Source organism: Gordionus sp. m RMFG-2023, chromosome 4 (genome assembly GCF_954871325.1).
Source record: "Gordionus sp. m RMFG-2023 chromosome 4, tfGorSpeb1-WG-v2, whole genome shotgun sequence".
NCBI classification, from domain to species: Eukaryota; Metazoa; Nematomorpha; class Gordioida; order Chordodea; family Parachordodidae; genus Gordionus; species Gordionus sp. m RMFG-2023.
The window spans coordinates 22,950,560-22,976,135 of NC_088778.1; the positions used below are offsets into that span (position 1 = coordinate 22,950,560).

Sequence of the window (25,576 nt, forward strand, 5' to 3'; positions counted from 1 at the left end):
AAAAAATCATTGTTATTACCCAAAATTTTATCATTGTTTTATTGTTTATTATTCTTTTTAGCTTATATTTAAAAAAATAAACTTATTATTTCATTACTAAAAATTTTTAGCCATATAAATTTAAATATTAATCATGTTGATATAATTAAGAATCTCAAACATCCACCAAATATTGATTTTCAGGTTGAGAAATGTTTAAGGATGCTTACTATGCCTAAGATTATACCTATATCCTCTCAGAGGTGTACCCAAGGGGGGGGGCAAGCAGTTCCCTTACTAATTAAAAAAATTAGCATAATTTGTTAGAGAATTTTAACCCCTTTTAAAAAAACTTTAATATTCTTTAGCATGAAATAAGCATTATAAAATATTTTATAAACAAAATGATAGTATATTAATGTAATTGTACATTTTTTTAATCAAAAAAACTCCCCTATCTTAATGGTTCCTAAAAAAATATCCATTAGAAATAGAGCAATATCATTGTATCAGTTTTGACTAGTCATGTATGTGTTAAAATCTAATTAAAATATTACAAATTATTTTAATAACCAGAGCATGCGTTAAAAATAGTTACACACATTGATAAACAAATATAGTTAATATTGAATACTACATTTTACTTTTCAAAATCAAATCGCCTATTTCTAGATTTTGAATCATTAATAGATTTACAAAAGTACAACAGTTTAGATATGGATCATATTTGTTGATTATTTATTTCCAAGGAAATCCAAATAAAAATTGTAAATAATATTCTTTAAAAATTACTATCCTGATAGATGAATCTACTACACTATCAAATAAATCTTTGTTGGCTATTTACACATCGGCATTAATGCCTTCTTATGATGATCCTATTTTTAAATTTCTAGATATAATTGAACAGGAATAAAAAATGCAGAGGAGATAGTTTATACATTGTTGAATCTTCTTAAGCTGCATTTTCTGAAAATTATTGCAAAAAAATAGTTCGGTTAGCAATGGTGGCAGTTTTATGATTGTCTGATGCAATAAAAAGTTACAGCTGTTAATCATTTTAAAGTATTACTGTATGTTACTTCAAAAGAAACTTATTACGTTTGAAATAAGGAACCATTACAAATGCTCGTTATTGTTTAATATGGAACACACATTGTTGGTTATTTAAAAAAGTAGTGGGATACTCATTACTTAAAAAATTAAATATTATATACAAAAAAAAATTTTCCCCCTCTATGTATAATATAAATAAAATTATGCAAAAAATAATATATATTCTGAGCAGTGAAATAATATTGATTTATGATTATATTTAATTCTTATTTCATGATTAAATTTAACGATTCCTTCATTTATTCTAATTTTATTAAAAAACACAAGTAATTAATTTTTATTAAGGGTGTGCTGTTTTGGCAATAACACTGAGTCAACATCGTTGAAATAAAAAGGATTGGCTAATAAGGCCTGCAATCTTAAGTAATCCGTTTAATTTTGCCAAGGAACGCTTAAGCGAGATTAATAAATTTTATAGGAAACATCCAGATTTACTTTCTATCTAAGATATCTTTTTATAATAATTATTTTGTGTATAATTTATGAATAAAATAATATATTATAAGATAAGATGTTTTTGTAATAATTTTATTTATTTATAACAACAATTGATTTTTAAAATTTTAATCAGATAAACAAGAGTGCTTAGTGCTCAACACAGCTTTCACTGTGCTAAACACACGTTCAACTGGCGCAGAGGATGGGAGGGTTGTATTATATTGGAAAAATAAAAATTTTAATTGGAGGAATTTATTAAAAATTAAAGTGTAATCTTTATTACGAAAAAAACTTAGTTCATTGTCAAAAGAATCCTCATCCAATTTTTTTTAACTATTATTTTAAAATAATATGTACGTTTGTTGTTTTTGAATCAAGTCTTCCTATGTCATGATTTTTTCTCAAACAGGAAAAAGATCAAGATTCTACTGATAAAAATTTTAATACGGCTGGTTAAATTCTTTTAAAATATTGGACGGGCAGGCTTCTGGGCTAAAAACCCGGCCATTGCAAACCTCTACCTCCTCCCGCTGGCTACGCGCCAGTTACTTAATAATTTTTTTAAGAATAACATTATTTTAATAAAATAAATAGGAATCGTATTGATATTTCTATTGTTTACACTAATATCATTTACAATTATTGAATTGACCCCCCAAGTTGTTAAAGTATTTAGATATAATTTAAATTTGCGTTTTTATATTCTATGAAAAATGTTTACTCCTAATTTTTGTATTAAATTTATTAAAATTCTCCCCAAGTTAATTTCTTTAGAATTAAAACAAACACGGCAAATTTTATTTCTTACAATTAATGGCAAAATGTCTACCTCCACTTCAAAAATAATAGTAAATACTTTAGATTGGGTAGGGATTTTTGATCTGATCAAACATAAAATTTTTAAAAGATTATTGTCAGGATTTACTATATTTGAAGATTATCCGTATCTAAAAGGGTTTCATAAAGTATAGCACACAGTGTCGTCAATAGCTTTTATAATCTCAGGGGGCTCATAACCAAAAAAATACCAGAATTCTTTTGACTTATTTTTCAGCTAACTATTTAGGTATTTTAAAAAAAAATTTAAAATTTTTTACGGAGCTTGAACCCCTACGGGCCCTACTCCTAGTGATGCTAATGATACCACAATACCTTCCAGTGCATCAGTGGAAAGACTTTTTAGTGTTGTTCTAAATATCTGCTTACGGATAAACTATAAATTTGAATTTATACATAAATCAGGGGCAGATCTCTTCCGAAATGGGCCAAAAAATCATTTAAAATATCCGGGCTGGGATAAAAAATTTAAAATTGAATCTGTTAAATTACATTCATTGATAAACTGGAAAATCATATAATGGGAAGCTTAGTTTAATATTTATTTACTGCCTATATTTTTTTTATGCAGCCAAAGATAACAAAATTCCGGACGAGACTAAAAATTGATCAAAATATTAATCCTAGGCTAAGCATCTTCATTTATCCCAAATTCATGAATAAATTGCAACTAAAAGCATCAGGGACTAATACGGGGAGTTCGAATCAATTAGAAATCTCAAGCGGAGGGGTATAATCTCTTAGTCAAGATATGTCATTAGGGGAGAACATGCGCAGCCATAGATATTGGCTGGCACCCCCAATTAACTTTTATATTAAATTATATTATCTTAAAATAAAAATATGAATAGCTATTTTTTTTGTTTAGTGAAGAATTTACACATTTTAATTTATATAGAAATATAATATTTAGGTATTACTTTTTAGATTATGACCCTTATAATGGTATAATTTAAAAACTCCAGCCTTGATGAGTCTTAAAATTTTAAAATCTTGGCTGTGCTATATAAAGTCCGGGCCGATTTTTTAAATATATAGGAAATTTATTTTTATAAAAAATGGCCTTTATTAACTTAGAAGAGGAAAGATTAATAAATTTTTAAAATATTATCAAATTTAGTCTATGTTCAGATTAATGGCAAAAAATATAACTCGAAAAAATATCATATGAGGGGAAAATAGTTAGTCAAAATAACAAGTTACCTTTTTGATGAAGATTAAATAGTTATATCTTGAAAAGGTACATTGTAACTAGTTTAATTTGTTGGGATTTACCTATTAATGTTAGTTAACTTTATTTTATATCATAAATAAAAAGGACTATTTTTTAAGGATTCTTAACCAAAGATTAAAATAAATCTTGTTTGTAATTCATTACCTTGAATCTTATTAAATATTAAAATTTGTGATAATAATATTGTTCAAAAACTTAATCAACTTTGTAATTTAATTTAGTTAATCTTAAAGAGTCATTTCAGAATTATTATCAAACTTCTTGTATATTCGTAAATAAAATTACTTAAACAATTTTAATATAACATAGTAAGTACGAATAGATTCTGTTTATATTGTGAATAATTTTTTGGCAATTTCTTTGAAAGTAAAAAATAATATTTTATTAATGAAAACCATAGGCGTAGCCAGGGGAGGAAACAAGGGAAAATTCCCTCACCCCTTCAGAAATTTCTCACTTTTTCTGAATATTATTTTTAGCTAATAAAAAATATCCCACTTAGTCCTCCCCCCACTCCCTGACCTTCAAAAATGTATGAATATATTTTAAACAATAATTTGAAAGAAAAAATGTAAAAGTAGATATTTTTTTATAAAACTCATCATAATTTATACATTTTTGGAAAAATAAATTTATAAATAGATAAAATGAACCAAAAATGTTTTTTAATAAAAGAATATAAGCCAAAGATAAGTCTTAAGACAAAAGTGAAATGTATTATAATTATTAATAACAGATCCATAAAATTACTAATTTTAATTTATTTATCTTAATAAAAGTAAAATATAATTATTATACTATTGATAAAATTAAATCATAAACTAAATAAGAATATTAAAGCATAAATACAAACAGTGAAATATTATATGTCTTAGATTTACAGTATATCTAATTTTATCAATTATCATATGACAATCAAGTAATTTTTACCAATATAGCGAATTATATATTTTACAGAAAACTATAAAATATTGAGGACATCAGAAAATATCTTTTAAAGACATTGTGTGGGATGAATAATATAAAGATTAAATTTTAATATCATTTTTTACTTAAAATAAATAGATGGCGTTAAATAAATGAATGCAAATTGTTGTTATATTTATTATCAAGAGCATTGATTAGTAAAATTTGTTAAAATATTAACTGTAATATATTTTCTAACTGTCAAATATATCTATAAAAGTTGAATTTTACCTAGTATTTTATAATCTATTCTATATTGAGGAATATTAATATTATTCTACCATGCTTTTATATTAATGTATATTGGGTAGGCCTATTTTTAAAAAATTTCTAACATTAGTAAATAAGAAAAGAAGGTAATTTTATCTAAAATGAGCAAAAAAAATTATTTACCTGAAATTTGCAAAAAAGAAGGATAAAAAGGTTTAAGGCTGTGAACCGAAATAGGGTTCAGATATTTTAAACTCTATTTAGCGGAAATTTTGACAAGAAGAACTTAATCGGAACATATTTTTTTAAATGGGTCTGAACTCGCCCAGGGTCTATTATACATCAGGTTCTGGGGGTTGTTCGCAAATCGGTCTCTGTTTTATCTGCAGTCTCAAAATGTCTAACCAAACATTTTTAAATATCTAAACCGTAATTTGAATTCACAGTCCTGAAAAAAATCGTTATTTTAGTGATGCGACAATTATGTAACTATTAAATTTGAGTAACGGTGACAGTTACATTTTGAGTAAGGGAACGATTCTATGTAAGTAGCATAGGCGTAGCCAGGATTTTCATAAAGGGGGGGGGGGGGATATGAAATATATTTTTATTAGTTTATATGAAATATATTTTTATTAGTTTATATAAAATAAAAATATAATAAATTACTTGTATTGTATATATCTTAATATAAAAGCATGGTAATAATTTATTCCAAACAATTATAAGTAATTTATTTATAAAAAGTAAGTAGACATATAGTTGATTTTACTCTATTATATAGAATTAGTTATAAAATACTAGGTAAAATTCCACTTTTACAGACATATTTGACAGTTAGATAATATATTACAGTTAATAATTTAACAAATTTTACTAATCAATGCTCTTGATATTAAATATGAAACAATTTGCATTCAATTATTTAACGCCATCTATTTATTTTAAGAAAAATAATATTTAAATTTAATTTTCATATTATTCATCCCACAATGTCTTTAAAAGATATTTTCTGATGTCCTTATCAATATTTTATAGTTATCTGTAAAATAGATTATTCGCTATATAGGTAAAAATTACCTGATTGTCATTTGATAATTATATATACTGTAAATCTACGACATAAAATATTCCACTGTTTGTATTGTGCTTTAATATTTTTTTAATTTATGATTTAATTTTATCAATAGTTTTAAAATCATATTTAACTTTTATTAAGATTAATAAATTAAAATTACTCACTTTATAAAAAATTATATTTGATATATTATATTATTTATTAATTTTATGGATCTATTATTTATAATTATAATACATTTCACTTCTGTCTTAAGACTTATCTTTGGCTTATATTCCATTTATTAAAAAACATTTTTGGTTCATTTTATATATTTATAAATTTATTTTCCCAAAAATCTATAAATCATGATGAATAGTTTTATAAAAAAATATCAACTTTTACATTCTTTCTTTTAAATTATTATTTAAGATATATGCATACATATTTGAGGGTCAGGGAGTGGAAGGAGGACTAAGGGGGATTTTTATTAGCTAAAAATGATATTTACAAAAAGTGATAAATTTCAGAAGGGGGGGGAATTTCCCCTTGCCCCCCCCCCCTGGCTAGTAGTAATGTTTTAGTGCGACAACTAGACCATATTACTAGTTAAAGTTCCTATATTATGTAACTAGTTATATTTAAAAAAAACCTATTAAAAGTGATTCGAATACTACACAACTCAAATTTAATACCCGTATTCATGAGGATATTAAAACTTACTACTTGTATTCGATTCAAATTATTCGAATAATTTGTTTTTTTAAATATAAAATAATTCATACGAATATATATTGGCTGAATTTTTATATTGCACATCTAATCTTAAATAACAAAATGATTATAAAAATTTAATGAAAAATAACACCAGACCCGATTTTAGACCTATCTGCTCCCTCCCCTACCACCCCCCCCCCCAAAAAAAAAAAACTTCTTTTGATTCCTGGAAAATATTTTATATATTTTTGGGATAATTTTTTAAAATAAGAATGTAATAGGAGACAAATTTACAACTATAAACCACTATCATCAGTTTAAAAAAATATTCATTTATGCCTACAGAAATATATAATAGCCACAACCGCACCCCATATAATTAGGAACAAGGAGAAAATGTAATGGTGGATGAAGGTGCAAATGATCAAGGTGCCAAGATTCAGAATAAGGAAAATTAGCCTGAGCGTCTAAAAACAAAAATGAGAGGTTAATTTTTTAGTTATTCTTATTTATTTTTTAGAACAATCTGATTTGAATCAGGTGTTGCCAAATAGGCTAAAATCACTCAAAAAGACTGCTAATAATGGAAGAAAATTTTCTTTAATATTATATAAATACGAATGTGTTGAATTATTGATTGAAGCCATTGGCGTACGCAGCGGGGGGGGGGGGCAAACCCCTTACCCCCCCCCCCCCCCAAAGCTAAAAAATGCAGATGCCAGGTATATTTTTCAAAAATATTTTATATTTTTGTTTAGAGTGTTGTGCAGATTTAATTTAAACATTTCCATATCTTTTAATTCGTTTGTAAATAAAAATTTTAAATTGTAAAAATTTATAAGAATATATAAATATGTTATTTTAACAACTTTTTACAAGTCAAATAATTTTATTTTCAAATAAATTTATAATTATGGAAATGTTTTGAGTTAAATTTACACAATACATATTAATTTATATTTGTTTATATTTATTCCTATCTCATATTAAATATATATTTAATTACATTTATTATCACATTCATAACTAAGTTTAACAATTAATTTCGATTTCAAGTTTTCCGGCGTAATATTATCTTATTATTTTCAAATTTTTAGTGGCTTAATATTTATCTATCATTTTTAAATTTATAGTCAAATAATAATTATTCTGAAATTGTCCAACAGGGAGAAAGAAATTGCAAACTTGTCCTACGAGATAGAGTCTCCGTCATCAAGCAGTAACAGGTTTTATGGAGTTAGAAGAGCCGATTATTTGCTATTACTGACATATCACAATGGCCTGAAAGAAATTTTTCTTTAGAAGCAAGAAAATTATTGTATTCAATGCTTATTCCAAATTTTTTTTCTCATTAGAATGTACAACTATTTTATGTATTACTTTTCAAAAACATGATGACTTGATTAAGAAGATGAGAATAGCGGAGAGCATTTTATTAGAATTCAAGGAAATAAGGGCTAATGTTTATGAAGAATTTCATGTTTTTATGTTATTGTTAAGTCAATAGCAGAGCTATACTTTAATATTTGTCTCACTCGACTTGCAGCAAGGCAAACTCATAGAAAACATTAATATAGGATCAGTAGAAGAGTATATCTTAGATACAAATACATTTATAAACCAAATAAATGAATGGTTTTTAATTCATTATGCAGCACTTACCAATCTGCAAATATTATTTCCATAAAAGCATTTCCAACCTTTTTCAGATGGTGATAGAAAAAAAATATTTGTTGGATTTTTATCAAGAAGATGTTAAAGTATCTTATGATGCCTTATTACCTGAATAACTATGGTTGATACAGTCCCAAAAAATGCTATGGATGCTCTGCATTATTTCAAACACATTTTAGATTATATTCCCAATGTATTAAAAGGGTATATATATTAGCAACTCTTCCCACTAGTAAACTAATGAGAGAACATTCTCTTTTTTAAGAAGAATAACAGAGCCCTGCAGAGGTACCATTTGCAGGGCACGACCCGGATTTTTTTAAAGATTTTTACGGCTAAACTCAATTTTCAGGCCCGGCCCGTTTAAAACAAAATTTTCAGGCCCGACCCGGATTTTTTTAAAATAAATTATATTTATTTTTGATTTTTATAGCTAATAATAACGATTTCAAATATAGGCTGTTTTAAAATATACTATCCGGCCCTGATATTTTTTTAAAAAAAATTTTCAGGCCCGGCCTAGATGTTTTTTTTTAAAAATTCAGGCTCAGCCCGGGTGTTTTTTTTAAAAATTTTGGGCCAGGCCATACGGTCCGGCCCGGGGGCTGGGCCTGCAGGTCTCTGAGAAACATACCAAGAAGTACAACTTTTGAAAGTAGATTGAAAGGTTTGGATCTTTTGAATATTCATAGGCATTTGACAACAAGCAAATCCCAACGAAGATTGGATTTTACATTGTAAATATATAACATACAAAATACAATTATTCCCTAAGCTTTTTGTGTATTAATTTATATTTCAAACATTTAAATTTTTTATACTTTATATATGAATTTTAAAGCTCAAAAAATTCAAATTTCTATTTTGGGTCATTTAAGTGATTCTTTACATATAATTTTTTTATAATTCACATTAATTTAAAATTGTGTATTAGAAATAGTTATTAGTCCTAATAAATTTATGCTTGATATTTTGAAAAAACAATAATATTTCTTAAAAAATTTAATTATCCCCCCCCCCCCAGACCAAATTCCTGCGTACGCGTATGATTGAAGCTAATGGTTCCTTGTAGGGCATATAACTTAAACAATGGTGAATCAATCTATACCAAACAGGTTTTAACAACTGGAAAAAATTTCCTGAAAAAAGGGGCCTTGAAAAATATGATAATTACAAAATACATAAAAGAAGAGGATTCTAAAGACAAGAGATTTTTCAATTTTTTCCCATAAACTAATTATCAATTTGAATAATTTTTCAAAGAGGGATTAATAAATGAAATTGAGATTTTTAAAAATTATTTTTTAAAGGTTTATAGATTTATTTGTTTAATTAAATGGTTTAAAAAATCAAAAATCATAGAGATTATGTTACATAGATTGTTAAATTTCTATACCCATACAAAAATACATTTACAAAAAATATTCTGTATTAGTTTAGATCATCCATATCGAGTTGTTAGCCAAATTTTTTATCATAAGAAAATTATTTAATCAGATAAAATTTCGAGTTTAATGGCTAAATTTCAGCTAATTCGGCTCAATCTACAAGCGCGTATAGTAAAAAATCTGTTAATATCCAGGCGTTTTAATTGATATCAGTTTCTTTCAAATTTGAGCTGCTATATTATTAAGGATAATTCCAAGGCAAAATTGACAGTTTTCGGTTAAAAACTCTGTTTTGCCACTTTTTTAGCTGGCTAAAAATTGACTTAAATAAATGGCTAAAAGCCAAGTAATTACCCAACTATAATAGTTATATAAGAAAGTTAGGACATGAAAAACTGAAACGATTAACTTTTGAATTGTTTTTAAGGCATTTAAAATTACATCTCAACCAAAATTATATTGTTAATGCTTTATTTTTATTGGTTTGCACTGCTCAATCATTGATCATGTAATATAGTTATACATATTTCTCTAATCACATATATTTTATAATTGAATCCCTAACAAGTATTTACAAGTAAAATTAAACTATATCAACCTTATTAAATAATATTTGTAAAATCATTAAATCAACTTATTTTTTTCAGTATTGGTTATAAGTCAATTCCCATCTTCTATTTATTTTTATAAACAAATTTGATCATAGTTATATTTTTGTATATTTTTATATGTGCATTTTTCAAATAAAATAATTTCATATTTCAATTATGTGTTCAAATAACTCAATCTATAGTGCTAAAAAAATGCGTTTATGAACAATAAAATTCCCAATGGTGGGGAGGGGCTGGGGAGATTTTATACTTTTCCACCCATCGCGCCTAGATTGATAGGTTAGCAAGATATGACAAATCATTAAACTTTATTTAAAAAAATACTAATAATTATGCTGAATAATTTGATTCGTATAAAACTAATTATTCAAATAATAACCTAATAAATAAGTTAAAATAATTTGTCGAAAAAAACGAATAAGTTACTATTTATATTCTTTTATATTCCATTTAATTCGAATATAAATGAATGAGCATATTCTAAATACATGCTTCCTTAAACTAAAGAAATGATAGTAATTTTGGTGAGACTTTATATTTAACAAAAAGTATTATAGATAATAGATATATATATTTTCTAAATGTTTTTAAAAGTAACTAGAAAGATTAGTTACCTTTGTAGTTACATTCCAAAAAATAACTAGTTACATCTTTTATTATAACGAGTTACATTATTTATTTGCAAAAATGTAATTAGTTACTTTCATCACTGTAAAATTATATACAATAAAAAACTCTACCAGTACAACGCAATTTATTAACTCACACAATTTTCAAACACAACTCTAAAACTAAAAGTAATAAATTTTCAACTCCAAATTTTATTCATCAACTAAATATATAATTACAAAAAAAAGTCATAATAATTATAAAATTTAGTCTAATTTTTAAAAATAAATAATTTTATATTTTTTATTTTTACAATTATTTAGAATATGACACACCCTCCATAAATGCTCACATTCGACCCAGGTATTGTTGGCTCCGTTGTAACTTTAGAATATGCATACTTTTAAATCTAATTCATCATGGGTTCTTTCAATCGTGTCAAATATTCAGTTTTATATTGAGTCTATTACTAATTATTATTAATTCCAAATTATTTTATTTAAACCATCAAATATGATTCAAAATTTTCTAGAATATATATTTTTTCTTTAACTTACCCCATTCGATTCCTTATTCTGAATAATATAGAATTCCATAATATTTCACAAGAACCAACATGAATTTATCTTCCTTCCCATATCTTTGATAGTATAATGGTTTTATTTTCAAAATCCATATAGTTTCGCTGAAGTAGGCATTGGCTTCATCGTTTATGATCGAATATTAGTTATTTTGAACCAACTTTAATGTAGAACGAATATTGTTACCTGGACCCAACGTTAAATTTGTCTCCGTAGCATCGAGCGAGTTTGAACGAATATTAGTTATCTTAACCTAACGTTAATGATTTCCCTTCGTAATCTTCATCGAGTTTAAACGAATATTGTTATCTGGACCCAAAGTTAACGATATGTCTCCGTAGTATCGAGTTTGAACGAATATTAGTTATCATGGACCCAACGTTAATGACTTCTCTCTATAGTATTCATCGAGTTTCCATTTCCATAATATCTTTTATCACAAGTTGATAATCTATATCCATTAGCACAATCAATTCTTGATTATTATTTTTAAAAAATACCTCTTCTTTTCTTTTTCTTGGTAATACAAAATAATTCATTGCATTTGACCGTCGATCTTCTCCCATCACTCTATTTGGTTTAATCAACTTGTTCTCTTTCTTTTTTACTTCACCGCGTTACTGTCTAATAATTCGCCGATATATTAAAACATTTTCAAGTACTTTACACATATTTTAAGGTCAAAATTTCCTATATTAATACTATTAACATTTTTAACCAAATTTTAAAAACCACTTTTGTACCCTTCCTCTTTTAAAATTCATCCCAATATATTGAACTTTTAGGCAAATTTCGAAAATCTCTTTTGTATCTCTCCTTTTAAAATTCATCTCAATATATTAAACTATTATGGAAATTTCAAACACCTCTTTTCCATCTCTCCTTTTAAAATTCAACCCACATATACATATTTCAGTCCCAAGTCCTCTCGAATACTCCCCAATGAGTCTTCCCGAATACTCCTCAATAATTCCCCAGAAAACTCCCCAATGAGTATCCCCGAATACTCCCCAATAGGTCCCCCCCCCCGAATACTCCCCTAAAATTTTCTCTATTTTTCTATTCCTAAAATTCCCACCGCTCACATTTGTTAATTCATTTAAATCGAAAAAATAAATAATTCCTCTTCTTTTAATAGTCTCATAAATCAATTTCTAGATTTATTTTTCTTTCATTTCAAAAATCTACATATTCGTCAACTCATTTAAATAAAATTCTCATCATTATAAATTAAAACATCAACTTTTTATTTTTTATTTCCTCAATTTTTATACCAAGAAAAATATGTAACCTTGAATTCATTATATATTTAAAAAAAAAAATTTATCCAACCCGCTGATATTCTACTCAATTGACCAAAAATACGATCCAAATTAATTTTTTTTTGTTCTCACTAACAATTATCTTTTATTAACCATTTCAATTCTCTAATACATCACGTTTTTATTCCTAATTAAAGGTAAAAAATAATTCAATATCTTTCTCCTTTAAAAAAAAATATTTTAGCATCTTCCTTTATCCTAAATATAATAGTAAATCATCACCCTTTTTAGGAAACCTCCCCCCCCCCCTCCCACCTCTTTTACAAAGAAAATTTTCTTCGCATAATATTTATTGTCAATCTTATTTTCGTGAATATTTTTCCTATTTGGAACCAATCCTATTATTTAAATTATTTTCTCCTTCGCCTTGTTATTTTAACTCTTTAGTACTCACCTCACTCCTTTTTCCTTTTTTTAAAAAAATGTTATCTCTTGTGAACTCGAATGCTTTGTTATTTTGAAAATTTTTTAAGCTTAGCTCCACAGCTACATACTAAAATATATTTTCTCCATTTTCTTTTTTTTATTTATATTCAACGCTATTTTATCTCGCTATATTATTTTACACCTTCACCCCTACATTAGCTTTGGCACTTGTTAATTTACAATGCCCACCTCTTTAATTTATAATTTTGGCTCCTACACAAATTAATTCACCATAGTGCATTATTATAAAAACACTAACTTTCGGCACTACTCTAAATTTCTTCACTTTTCACTCTCACATTTGTATATTTCTCTATTAATATAAATTTCGCCCAAAATTTTATTTTACTATCGCGTTTTGCGCTCTGTATAATTTATTTCGTTCTCTTCAATTTAATTCAACACAGCATTCGTATACTTTATTTTCAAAAATTAATATACATCAACCATTAAAGATTTCAACAATACTTAATTTAAAGCCATACATATTTTTTTTTTAAATTAGCATCACATTTTTGTCAATGCCTTTACAACTGTTAACTAACCACATTATAATTTTCCCCAAATGTTTATGTCACATTAATCGCTTTAAATATAATCTATTAATGCAACACTATCACATTCCCCTGTAAGTTTCGGTCACGGCACCATTGTGAAAATTATATACTATAAAAAACTCTACCAGTAAAACGCAATTTGATAACTCACACAATTTACCAACACAACTCTAAAACTATTTCAACTCCAAATTTCATTCGGCAACTAAATATATAATTACAAATCTAGTCCCTTTTATACTTTTTTGGGACAAAGTGATCACGAGTTACTTGATATAAAAAATCAGGCGACTATTTATAAATTTGATAAATATTAAACAAAATAAGTTTTAAAAATAAATAATTTTAAATAATAATATGACAATCACATTAGTAGAGATAGTTATAGATAGATAATTTTATTATAATATAACGATAACATATGAATTAATATTTACAAAGAAATAATAACAAGTGATGTAATATTTATTTAGATATCAAAATTTTATTTAAGTTTAATCAGATAGAAAGGACAGAATTTAGTGCAAACGTAAAACATTGAGCGATAAAATTCCCATGCCGGTCAGCGCTAGGAAGTCTGGGGGACAAACTCCCAGCCTTAGGTACAAGAATAAAATCGTGGATAAGACCCTGCCTAGTTATTCCTATCCAACTTTCTATCTATTCACGAATTTTTTTTTAGTTTTTCTTTTCATATATTTTATATATTATTTTCACAAAAATTTTTATTCATTTATATCTCATTTCTTTCACCTTCTTACATAATATTTTTAACAAAAATAAGAATTTGATTATTAAACTGAGAAATAAATCGTTTGATAGCTTAATTTTATTTTTTGGAGTGCAAATTTGTCAATCATTGAATGTAATTATAGCAGAATTTGAATGATTTTAGAAACATAGGAGATCTCATAATAGGCAATAAATTAAATATAACTTTGGATTATATTAATAAATACAATTATATAAATTATATATATAAATGTATTTTTTTTAAAGATTTTGAATTAAGATTAACCATTTAAATTATACCTTATTCTTGCATTCATTTCAGTTTCATGCATCCAAATTTACCTGAAGTTCACCTGTGCTATTTGAAAATACTTGTACTTATAATATTTGTTAATCTTTGCCCCTTATGCCGTAAATATTAATTTTTCAGATTAATTTAATTTTATTATTTAAGATTTTCAAGCTATACAGTATCCTGAGATTCCTTGGTCTAAAAATGATGATGGAACTGCATGCATTATACCTGAAACCATGAGAGTTTTTTTTTCTTATATAGTCTAATTGAATATTATTATTAAGGGTTCATGGTATTTAGAAGAACGTGGATCTGGTACATCCATGAAAATAACACATGACTATATTCAAGATTTGGGAAAATGCGTAAAGATGAGATTTAATGATGGATATTCAGTTTATAGAAACACATTTTTGTTTAAATCAGAGTAAGATGATAGCATGTTAATTATGTCACAATGCTTATATTAATTATAGGATAATACATATATTAATTTTTACTTCATTAAAATAAGTAGTAACTCAAGGAGGTAAACTATTTATATTAATTTATTTTATCAATTTTTTTAAATATTAATTAAGGTATAAGTTTCATAGTTAAATTCATATATTTTGATTAAAAATTATATTCATTAATGATATGATTTATATTTTTTATTATTTGATTTAATTAATTTTCATCATAACAATGTGCTGAATGAAATTCATTACCAGTTTTACAATGTTTGTTTAATAAGAACTTACAAAAATAGTTTTAGAGAGAAATATTATTATTTATTATAAATAAAGGTTAATTTATTCAAATTTTGATCAATTTTAATTATTAAATTATGAAATTAAAACAATCTTTGATTATAATTAAATATTTTATTGCTATATATATTTAAAAAATATTTTATTAGAAAATGCAAAACATGTGTTTCAATTGTTTATAGAACTCAAAATGTTTTGGAATATAAAAAATGTAAAAAAACTATTATGAATATGATATATTTCACCTTACAAAAATGACAATGAAACCCAATTGTGAGTAAAATTGGTAGTTATGCCATCGATGGTGTGACAACTTTTCTCGACTCTTCTGAAAAAAGGGACTCTTAAATTAAAATTTTTTTATTATGAAGTATTTTAAATAAGAGTTTGGGAGATTACATGCTACTTATTATGGCTAAATCATTTAATTCATCTGTGCAAACACAGAATTCTCAGAAAGATTAGCTAATTTTATGAACAAATATTATGTCCTGAGATCAAGCACTTTTGCCATGGATGGGGGGGGGGGTGGGTTGATGCAAGATCATTATTGAAATTGAAGTGGAGGGGATGGATTTGTATTTCCGCTTTTGCCATTTTTGATATGGATTTCATTTTTTTGCTAATTTTGATACGAATTTCCTTTTTTTATTGTTAATTTTTTTTAGGAGAAAGTATGTGGTAATACTGTTATTGACTTTGAGCCTTAAATAATTTTAAATGATTCTTAGGATTAAAAAAAATTAGAAATGTTGTCAATATATTTTATACTTTCTAAATTGGGGCACCTCTGATATAATGACTAAATTTTTTAGAATAAATTAAAGAATAGGTCTATATAAGTTAATATTTAAAAAAAAACTAGATTAAAAGCTCAATTAAGCATCCTCTTAAAAAATTTTAGATTCTATTTATTTATTATATGAGTTAAAATTTTTGATAATTTATATATAAAGTGGAATGCATTGATGATGATACATCTAGAACCATGGTTGATATATGTGCCGGAGTCGATGTGCTTGAATTAATTACCATGTTCGGTATCTTATCTTATTTTATTTAATAAATATAATATAAAAAATAAAGAATTATAACCACGTTTATAGTGATTTCATGGTGATATAAAATTTCGATTAGTATAGTGGTGTTTTTATCTATATTCTATAAAATGTTATTATTATATAAAATGGCCCTTTGATAAAGTTTAAAATTAATGGAACATGCTACTTTTACTATACCATATATTTTCCTTTATCTTAAACATGTTTATCGCAATAAGCCTTGACTCCTACTCCAGTGAATTGTCGATCTAGCATGGAGGGAGTTTTCAAATTCGAGTATCGATATTCTTCTCAGACCGGCTACTGTAGAAGCCCGGACAATAAGATAAGGGCCTGTCAAAGGCCTGGTACCCATTTTTCAGCTCAAAATGAAAGATTTTACATGAATTATTCCCGTTGTGATAGCGTCGTTGATAGGATAGAGGACGACCCCTACGCCACCAGCAATAAACAAGGAAGCGACAGTTTAATTGATTAATATTTAATTTCTTATTATCGTCGACCTTTAAACTACTTTCATTAATTACTATGCTATGATCTATTAGCCAAAGTTACGATATTATTTCCTTGTAGAACGTTTAACTTGGTATAAAATGAATCACATTGATTAAGATAAATATTCATTATTTTTAATATGATTGTATACTATGGGTTATAAATAAGGAATTTATTTGGCAGAAACCTATACCACCTATTATAAGGATACCATTACGGTATCAGCAGATACCATCGACACCGAATACAAATTTTTTAAATTGATATATATTTAATCCAAGAAAATACTTAAGTTTATTTGCTCAAAAAATATTTTAAGCATGCTTAATTCAAATTTAAGCCTATTGAGCATCCTCTAAAATAACAAAAATAATTTTAAAAGGGTATAAGAGCGCCAACATAATATACTCATGCCTGGGCCAATGGGAACTAACGAACGGCAACGTCTACTTTGCCGTAGCAAATCTAGGCGAATCTCAACTACATCTCAAATATCGTTGCTTTTTAACGCGTAGGGATCAGCCTTTACACATGACCAAATCGAGCAGAGCCTCGTGTAGCGAACTGAGAAATGCCAGGGAAGGACCTGAAATGCTTAGACTCACTCAAAGTATTATTTTATATTTTAAAAAATTAACAATTCTTAATTTTTTGGGGTAGATTTTTTAATTTCATTAAAATTAAATATTTTTAATATTGTATTTAAACTGTATTAAAAAATGTTTATTTGACATATTTAAAGTGGAATTTTCTCGCGTTTTACCCACTTGTCATTTTCCGAAAAATTTTAGCGGCAATTGGATTAACACTGCTAATTACGATTCTAGAGTATATTTTAAAATATTCAATTATTATTTCTCATTTATTTATAAAAATATAAGGTATATTTTATTTAATCCAATTTATTGGTCTATTATCTGTATCTACCACAATGAAAACTTCAACGATGATACATTTAGATCAGGACCAATTAAATTAATTACATGGGCATAAGTAACAAAATTAACTATATGTGAGTTGTCACATAGAAGCTTTCATCTCTATACTCAATATTGACCATAATACCATATTCAAAATATGGAAATTATTTTTTTAATCAACCTGATTTTATAGGTAGTCATAAATTCCACTCATATTTATGAAGAAAATTTACAAAACCAAATGTTGCTCAGGAAAACATATTATGTGTGCAAAGAATCTATGGGTAATTACTACCTAACTGCCCGCCTAAGTTATTCTGGATGGTAAAAAAAAAATTATATTTCCATAAAGTAAATTATATGAATAAGCAGTTTATTTAATTAAATTCTATTTCTCTAAGTGGAAAAAAATATATAGAAGAAATTTAACTATTTTAATATCAACCTAATATCTTAGATACAAACTTCACTTGATTAACAAAAACTAGAAAAACACATAATATTCGAGGAATAGCTGGAAAACTTTTTATTACACATTTTTTTAACGATCGAAAAGCCAAATCGATTACGTGTGCTGGGACTTTCAAAACCTTCTTCCGTCCTACTCCTCTTTTTCCCCTCCCACATCTCGTTCTGACCACCACCAGTCTTCGTTTTCCAACTCAATCGATAATAATAATCCATTTAATTCCAATCCACAATCTACCTCCTTTAAGCACAACAATATTTTGAGGTACAGGGTTAGTTCCGCCATTGTTGATAATAGGTTTGATCAAGTGTGCCAACTCAACAACTTTCAACAGGTAGCATTGAGCAATATCGGGGGAAACGGAATTTGGAAGTATTCCACGCTATTAGCAGAATCTCGAGCACATACACCTTGCCCTATACAAGGTTATTTATATTTTTTTAAAAAATCAATCAGATTTTTAAATGTCAATTAAAAAAATTTTTTTTAAGGGGATTATAATATATTAAGCCAAACTATACGATGCTCACAAAATACAGGAGCCAGACCTATTATTTCCTCTCATGCTGATTGCATAATCTTATAATTTATAAATATCTGCTTTTATATGGTTTAGAAAATTTTGACAAGAAGTCACTACATTATCAATCACAATAAAAAAAATCAATACTTCATATGCTCAAAAAAATATTTGATTAACAGTGGCCTTAAAAAAATTAATTACGAATATTTGCAAATAATTTCAAAATTTGAGAATAATCCATACGCAATCATGTAAAATTATTATCTGAAATTTACTAATACAAATAATATTAATATATCAAATTTTAGGTTGGTGCGTCAAAATATATGCCAAAGAATATATATTTATGATTTTTTTCCTTTGAAAATTTTTTTTGCGGTCAAGGGAACACTTGCATAATTTTTTAACGGGTTGAACAAAAAATTCAGGCCAGTTCAGGCCCGGCCACTCATCTCTAATAGGAATATTTTCTCAGAAACATAAACATAAGAGCCTTTTGAAAGCTTTTAAAAATAATTATAATACAGTGGAAAACGAATATTATATAAAAAGAATATTATGTATATAAAATCTGACACAAGGCCCATATATTATGGAACATATTTTTATCTAATCTAGCTAAAACCTAATATATATTTTTTTTAATAATCCACTATTTTATGAGTGCTGTTCCAGAGCCAGTTCATCCGAACTGGTTGTTAAATTTTTGCATGCTTTTGAAAATTGATTAATAATTATCAACAAATTAGTTCTTTACAAAATATAACAATAAAAAATATATTTAATTATTAACCATATGTCATATTTTTTACCAGAACATTTTTAAAATCTATTATTTATTTCAAATATTCGTAATTCTCATCTTCCTAACCTCTAATATAATAATTTGGTTCTGTCTCAACCCCAGACTTCATTTATTACTGGGTTATTCTATCAATACTATGAAATATAATAATTTAAGGACATTTTTGATAAAATGTATACCATCTTTAATCAATCTAATGAGAACTAGACATAATTTTTCTATGCAAAAATTGGACGAGTACCTTTATTGTTGCAAAAATTAATCTATTCCCAAAGAATGCATTTAAAAATTATGTATATAATGGTGAACATATAACTATGACCACCTTTATATTATTCAACGCCTTACAATCGAGATAAATTGATTTCTTAAAAACTGACAATTTAAGATGATCTTTTAAAGCTTTGCAAAATTTAAAGAACGATTTAGAGATAATACAGAAAATGGTGTCAAATTTAATAAAGCGATACGAGTCCTCCTCGTTTAATTCAAGTAATGAATTTTCATCATTACCGTGAAGTAAGTTGTTAAAAGTTATTGAACACATGGAGCTCAAACTATTTACTACTAAACTCTTAAATTTTGATAATTCAAAATATGATCTTTCTGAAAAGAAGGGGTAAAAGATTTTGAAATCTTATCAAAACAATTGAGCTTGAAAATAGTGCTAATAATTTTCGGAATTATTAAAACTTTATTGACTTAACTGGAAGCCAACTTTCCTAAGCTGTTAAAATGGCCAAAATTAGTGCGTGAAACGGGGCAAGACTTCAGCTAAATGAATGAAATTGTAATTGATGACGCATTTGACATATTTGGAATTCTATATCATTTATGAAATCATGGATAAATTATCATACCTTGTGACAGATACAAAGGTCCGTGAATCAAGCAAAACTAAACATTTTCTATATATGGAAAATATATGGTAACTTACATATTATACAATATTTGATTTAAATAAATTGAATAAAATATTTTTAATTTTTTTTTTTAGAATCGAATATATAAATGAGTAATATTTTATATATATTAATAATTTATGTAGATAAATGAATTAAATTTTATTCATAAAAATTTAATCTATAAAAAACTAGTTTGTAAAGCAGTTGCTAAGGAAAGGCGCTGATTGAGTAATTATAGACCTGACTCATATCTAGCAAGGAAATTAGTGAACTGGTTGTTAAAATTTTAGAGTCACAACTGATAAGATAAGAATATCTTCTACCTTTATAGTTATAAATTTAAATTATGCTCCTTCTTACTCACCCAAAGTTAGTAGGTTACCTAAAATAAAGGACCTAACCTCTATTCCTTATGTTTTTTATTCTAATATATATCCGAAAAATTTTTGATATTATACTATTCTGCCATTTATATTTTATTTAGAAAGAGTTCTTATACTAAAAAAGTTTTCGGATATATATATTATATTAAACCTATTTTTATTAATTGATTTAATAAAGCGACGAGTACAAAAGCCATAAAGGCCAATGTACTCACCTAAATCTACCCTCAACTTTCTTATATGATTGAGTGTAAGTAGATTTCAGCCGCAACACAATATAAAATCATATTTTTTTTATCTATATAATTATATTCAAAGAAAATGGTACATCAAAAAAAATCTATTTCTTTTATTTGTATTTAACAGTAGCAAGTTCTAAATTTGAATCAAATAAGCTCCCCTAAAACCTGTTTAGCAATATTGAAGAAGCGCTCATTAGGTGCACTAGAGGGAAGAGGGGTATTTTATTTTATAAAAATATTTTTTAAATCATTATAATTATCGAATAAATTAATTTTTTTATTATTTGTTAAGAAATGTATGTCTAATATATTTTCCTATTGAATCTTCCAAAAAATCTTCTAAATCATTGAAAGGCATTTTTGGTGCGATAGTAGGTATATTTGTGCTTGGAATTTGTTTCCCTGCAAAATTAATTAATTAATTTTTTAGTTCTCTATTTTAATCCCCTTATATTAATTCCCAATTTAATTTAAATGCAGGATGGATATTTGCAGCAATCATATCATTATTAACACTTGAAAATAGTTATTTAAAAAAAAATATATTTTTATGAAATTATAAACCTTTTATTAATGACTATAGTTTTCTCACATCAACTGTGGCCACTAAATTAATATTGGTGCATTTATATTTGAATGCTCTGGTAGAAGATCATACAATTCTACTCTGTTAGTCAGGATAGTTATTCACACATTGGAAATCTTCATCCATTTCAGAACTTTTCTCCTCAATCATTCTAAAAATTAAAAGAGAGTTCTATATAATTTTAAAATGATTAATTTAGAATAACATGGAAGCCTTCACATAGTTCTACCAATATCAGTAATGGTTTTTATCTTATTTTTATTTTAAAACTTCTATGCACATCAATTATAATCTTGGCCAAGTCAAGTGTGCTCATCCTCAACACATTTTGGGGCTAAGGCTGCAGTCATTGCAATGATTTCGAGCCAATTCAGTGAGCTGTTTACGTCCAATAAAGTTGTTTCATTAAGATCATAAAAATCCATTTTTGAGGAAAAATATTTAGATGGAAATAGAAATTTTATTTAATTTAATTCAGTTATTTTTACATTTGATAACAAAACTATATGTTTTATTATTTGAAAAAGTGAATAAAAAAATTTATTATAATAACTCTTAATATATAAATAGCTTCATGCATTTAAAAATAAATATGTGTTTAAGTCATAATGTAAAATCCTATAAACTTAAAAATATAAAGATAACTATTGTATATATATAATATTCTAAATAATTGTATATTACAGAATTTGTTAATTCATTCAACAAAATATATTTAATATTGAAATTATTTTTTGTTCAATAAAATTAACCACTCCATGCTAAAAAGGAGCTAGCTCCCATTCGACTTTTAAAATATAAGGGTGCCCTAATTGTTTTAGTAAAAAATGTAGAGACGTTCCAGCAATTCTGATTCTTAATATATATATTTCATTTATTTATATTGGCGTGGCATCGATTAATTTTCTCATATAAATTACTAAATAGCAATTGAAATTTAAAATATAATAGGTCGGTATAGGTTCGAACAAAAGGGTCAAACACAGTTAGACGATAGGATTATTGGAGGAATTACAGCGGTTCCAGAAGTCAGGGTATATAAAATTTATTATAAACTGCAAAATTTATTTAGGCGTTTATTGATCATAGCTGTTGACATATATTTTAAAATTTTAAAGCTAAAAAATTATTAATAAATTGCAACATTATTGTTGCCCTCAAAAAACTTAATCCATTTCAAATCCCCCAAAATCGCTTTAATTTTTAATTTAGCTACTTGTTTTTTTACACCAAAAAAATGTAGGTTACATGCAATAATGTAGAATCAGAACTGAGGGTATGTTCTAAGGACGCCTCCAAAATGCTAATTGACGTCCACAAATGTGTGAGCCTTGATTCCCGGGGTAAACCGTTAGGGGAATTCGATAAAGTAGATTACGAAATGTCCTGCATAGGTTATTGGCGGGAAGATTCTCTTTCCTACCTGATAACGTACGATGAAAATGATTCTGCTAGTCGCTACCGATGCTGGGTTTGTATATTTATGTTTTCTTGATTCTGTCCAGGGACTCACTTTTTGAAATTGATTATAAGATTACAATTTTTTGTCCTCTTACAAAGTGTTTTTTTTCTTCAATTTTTAATGTACCCTCAATTATAAATGTATTTTTATTTTAATAAGTTGAGATACATTCCTTATCAAGTTTTTATAGTATGATGCGAGTATTCTTTTTAGTTTTTTTAACCATCGAGATTTAATTTTTGATAACAATTGATTTTAGCCTTGGTAAATTGTTCTGTTAGGGGCGTTCTAAATATTTATTATTACATAAGGAAAAATAATTTAAAAAAATTTGATCGCATCTATAATTAATAACTTATAATAAAAAGCTCTAATTTTTCACCGAGGTCTGGTTAAATTTGGGCATTGCATGTAAGCCTAAAACTACAAAATTTTATGATATCATAATAGGATTTAAGGATAGAGCTTGTTGTAACATAATAAAATAGAGGTTCTACCCATGGCTCGAAATAATAATGTTATAAATTCCTTCCTATTATTTCATTTTTGCCGAATCGAATATCACAATTACAAAATTAATTATGGAAATAAAAGAAAAGTAATCAGATGAGAAATATATCATATCGTATTTTATAACAAGTTATTTCTGGATATTTATATTTAATCATTACATTAAAATAGATAATAAATATTTTAAACTTGAGATATTTATTAATTCCATTCATAAAAGGTTTGGATGGGCCAAGACCTAAAAAATTTACCGCCAGGCTCGGTCCAATTAAATATGATTATCAGGTCTATAACATATATCTATTTCATGTTAAGAAAATGAACTTTTAAGAACTGGATATAAAACAAAAATTTAATCCTTGGTTATATAAGCTTGTATTAAAAAATACTGATGAAATTTTTCATAATCATATCTATTATATTCAAGGTATATTTAAGGACACATTTCAATACAATAATTATGTCACGTTCAATACAATCATATTGTGGAGTAAATCAATTACCCAATAGCTGGAATGCTTCTGAAGGAGCAAGCTTATACCTGAAGCTCATCGAAAGCGAAAGACAATGTTATTTTATTTTTTAGCCTCATATATTCTTTTCGAATTATATCATAATATAAATCAGAGAACTGCCAGAAGTACCATTTGCACAACCCAGCGCGTATTTTTTTAAAAATATTTATTAATTTTTATAGCTAATAATGGCAATTTAAAATATACGGCCCTTCCTGGATATATTTAAAAAAATACAGCTCGGCCCATGTACTTAGTGCAGGTCTCTGATTTAAAAACAAATTGGTGATTTTTAGCAAAAATCTATTCAACATTTAAGCCTAGAGATGTACCAGATCTAATTTATTCCCTAATAAAAATTTAATTACTCAGTCGGTTCAGAACATTCAATAAAAATATACTTTAATTTATTCAACAATGGAATAATATGGTGATTTTTTGTAAGTACTTTGTTTATCAATTTCACAATTTAAACTAAAAATTTTAAAAAAAAAATGAATGTTATTTTATAAATTTTCTATTATAACTTTACATTTATTACTTTTTAAAATGGAATAGTTGATAATTGTCCCATGCGATTTAATCCTGGAGACACACCTAACAAAATTAGTGCAGATCAAATAATTTTGCTCAATTCAGCCCTCACGATATTCAAAATGCATTTAACCCTTTATGGCATTCTTCTGTCGATATTTTATGGTTTTTTTATTTATTTATAACCCTTTTTTATAAGATAATTCATACCATATTTTACTTTCAAAACTCAAGTAGGCTTTTGATAAAAATTACTATCTGTTGAAAATAGAATATTAGTGTTTTAATTGTCTTTAATTAATATTTCAAGGAATATATATAATTATTTTTTTTTAAATTAACTAGCAAAATTTAGAATAGAATTATACAAATATCATGTTATTTACACAGATAATAATTGTTTATTGATTTCTATACATATTTTATTATATATAAAACCACTCATCTAATTTTATATGATATTTATTTTTTAAACATTTTTATAAATATTTTATTATCTATAAAACCACTCATCTAATTTAATATGAAATGTATTTTTTAAACATTTATAAATCAAAAAAACATCCACCAAATATTTTATAATACAATATATATTTTTATACACACGTTGTGTGATGTCAAATATTTTATAAATAATTTTGAGGAATTCAAAATACTCCAATGAG

General features: G+C 26.0%; 1 protein-coding gene across 1 annotated transcript; it reads left to right on the forward strand.

Annotated features, from left to right (window-relative positions):
- Positions 1–14,777: 14,777 nt before the first annotated feature.
- LOC135928017 (uncharacterized) lies at positions 14,778–25,474 on the forward strand. The gene is made up of 14 exons (XM_065464337.1): positions 14,778–14,865; positions 14,909–14,991; positions 15,034–15,176; positions 15,651–15,712; positions 16,458–16,541; positions 16,781–17,026; positions 17,440–17,667; positions 17,800–17,885; positions 18,171–18,301; positions 18,534–18,871; positions 22,842–22,924; positions 23,134–23,361; positions 24,290–24,431; positions 24,936–25,474. The coding sequence occupies exons 1-14, from the start codon at positions 14,781–14,783 to the stop codon at positions 25,094–25,096; spliced, it is 2,100 nt and encodes a 699-aa protein (XP_065320409.1). The 5' UTR covers positions 14,778–14,780; the 3' UTR covers positions 25,097–25,474.
- The last annotated feature ends 102 nt before the right edge of the window (positions 25,475–25,576 follow it).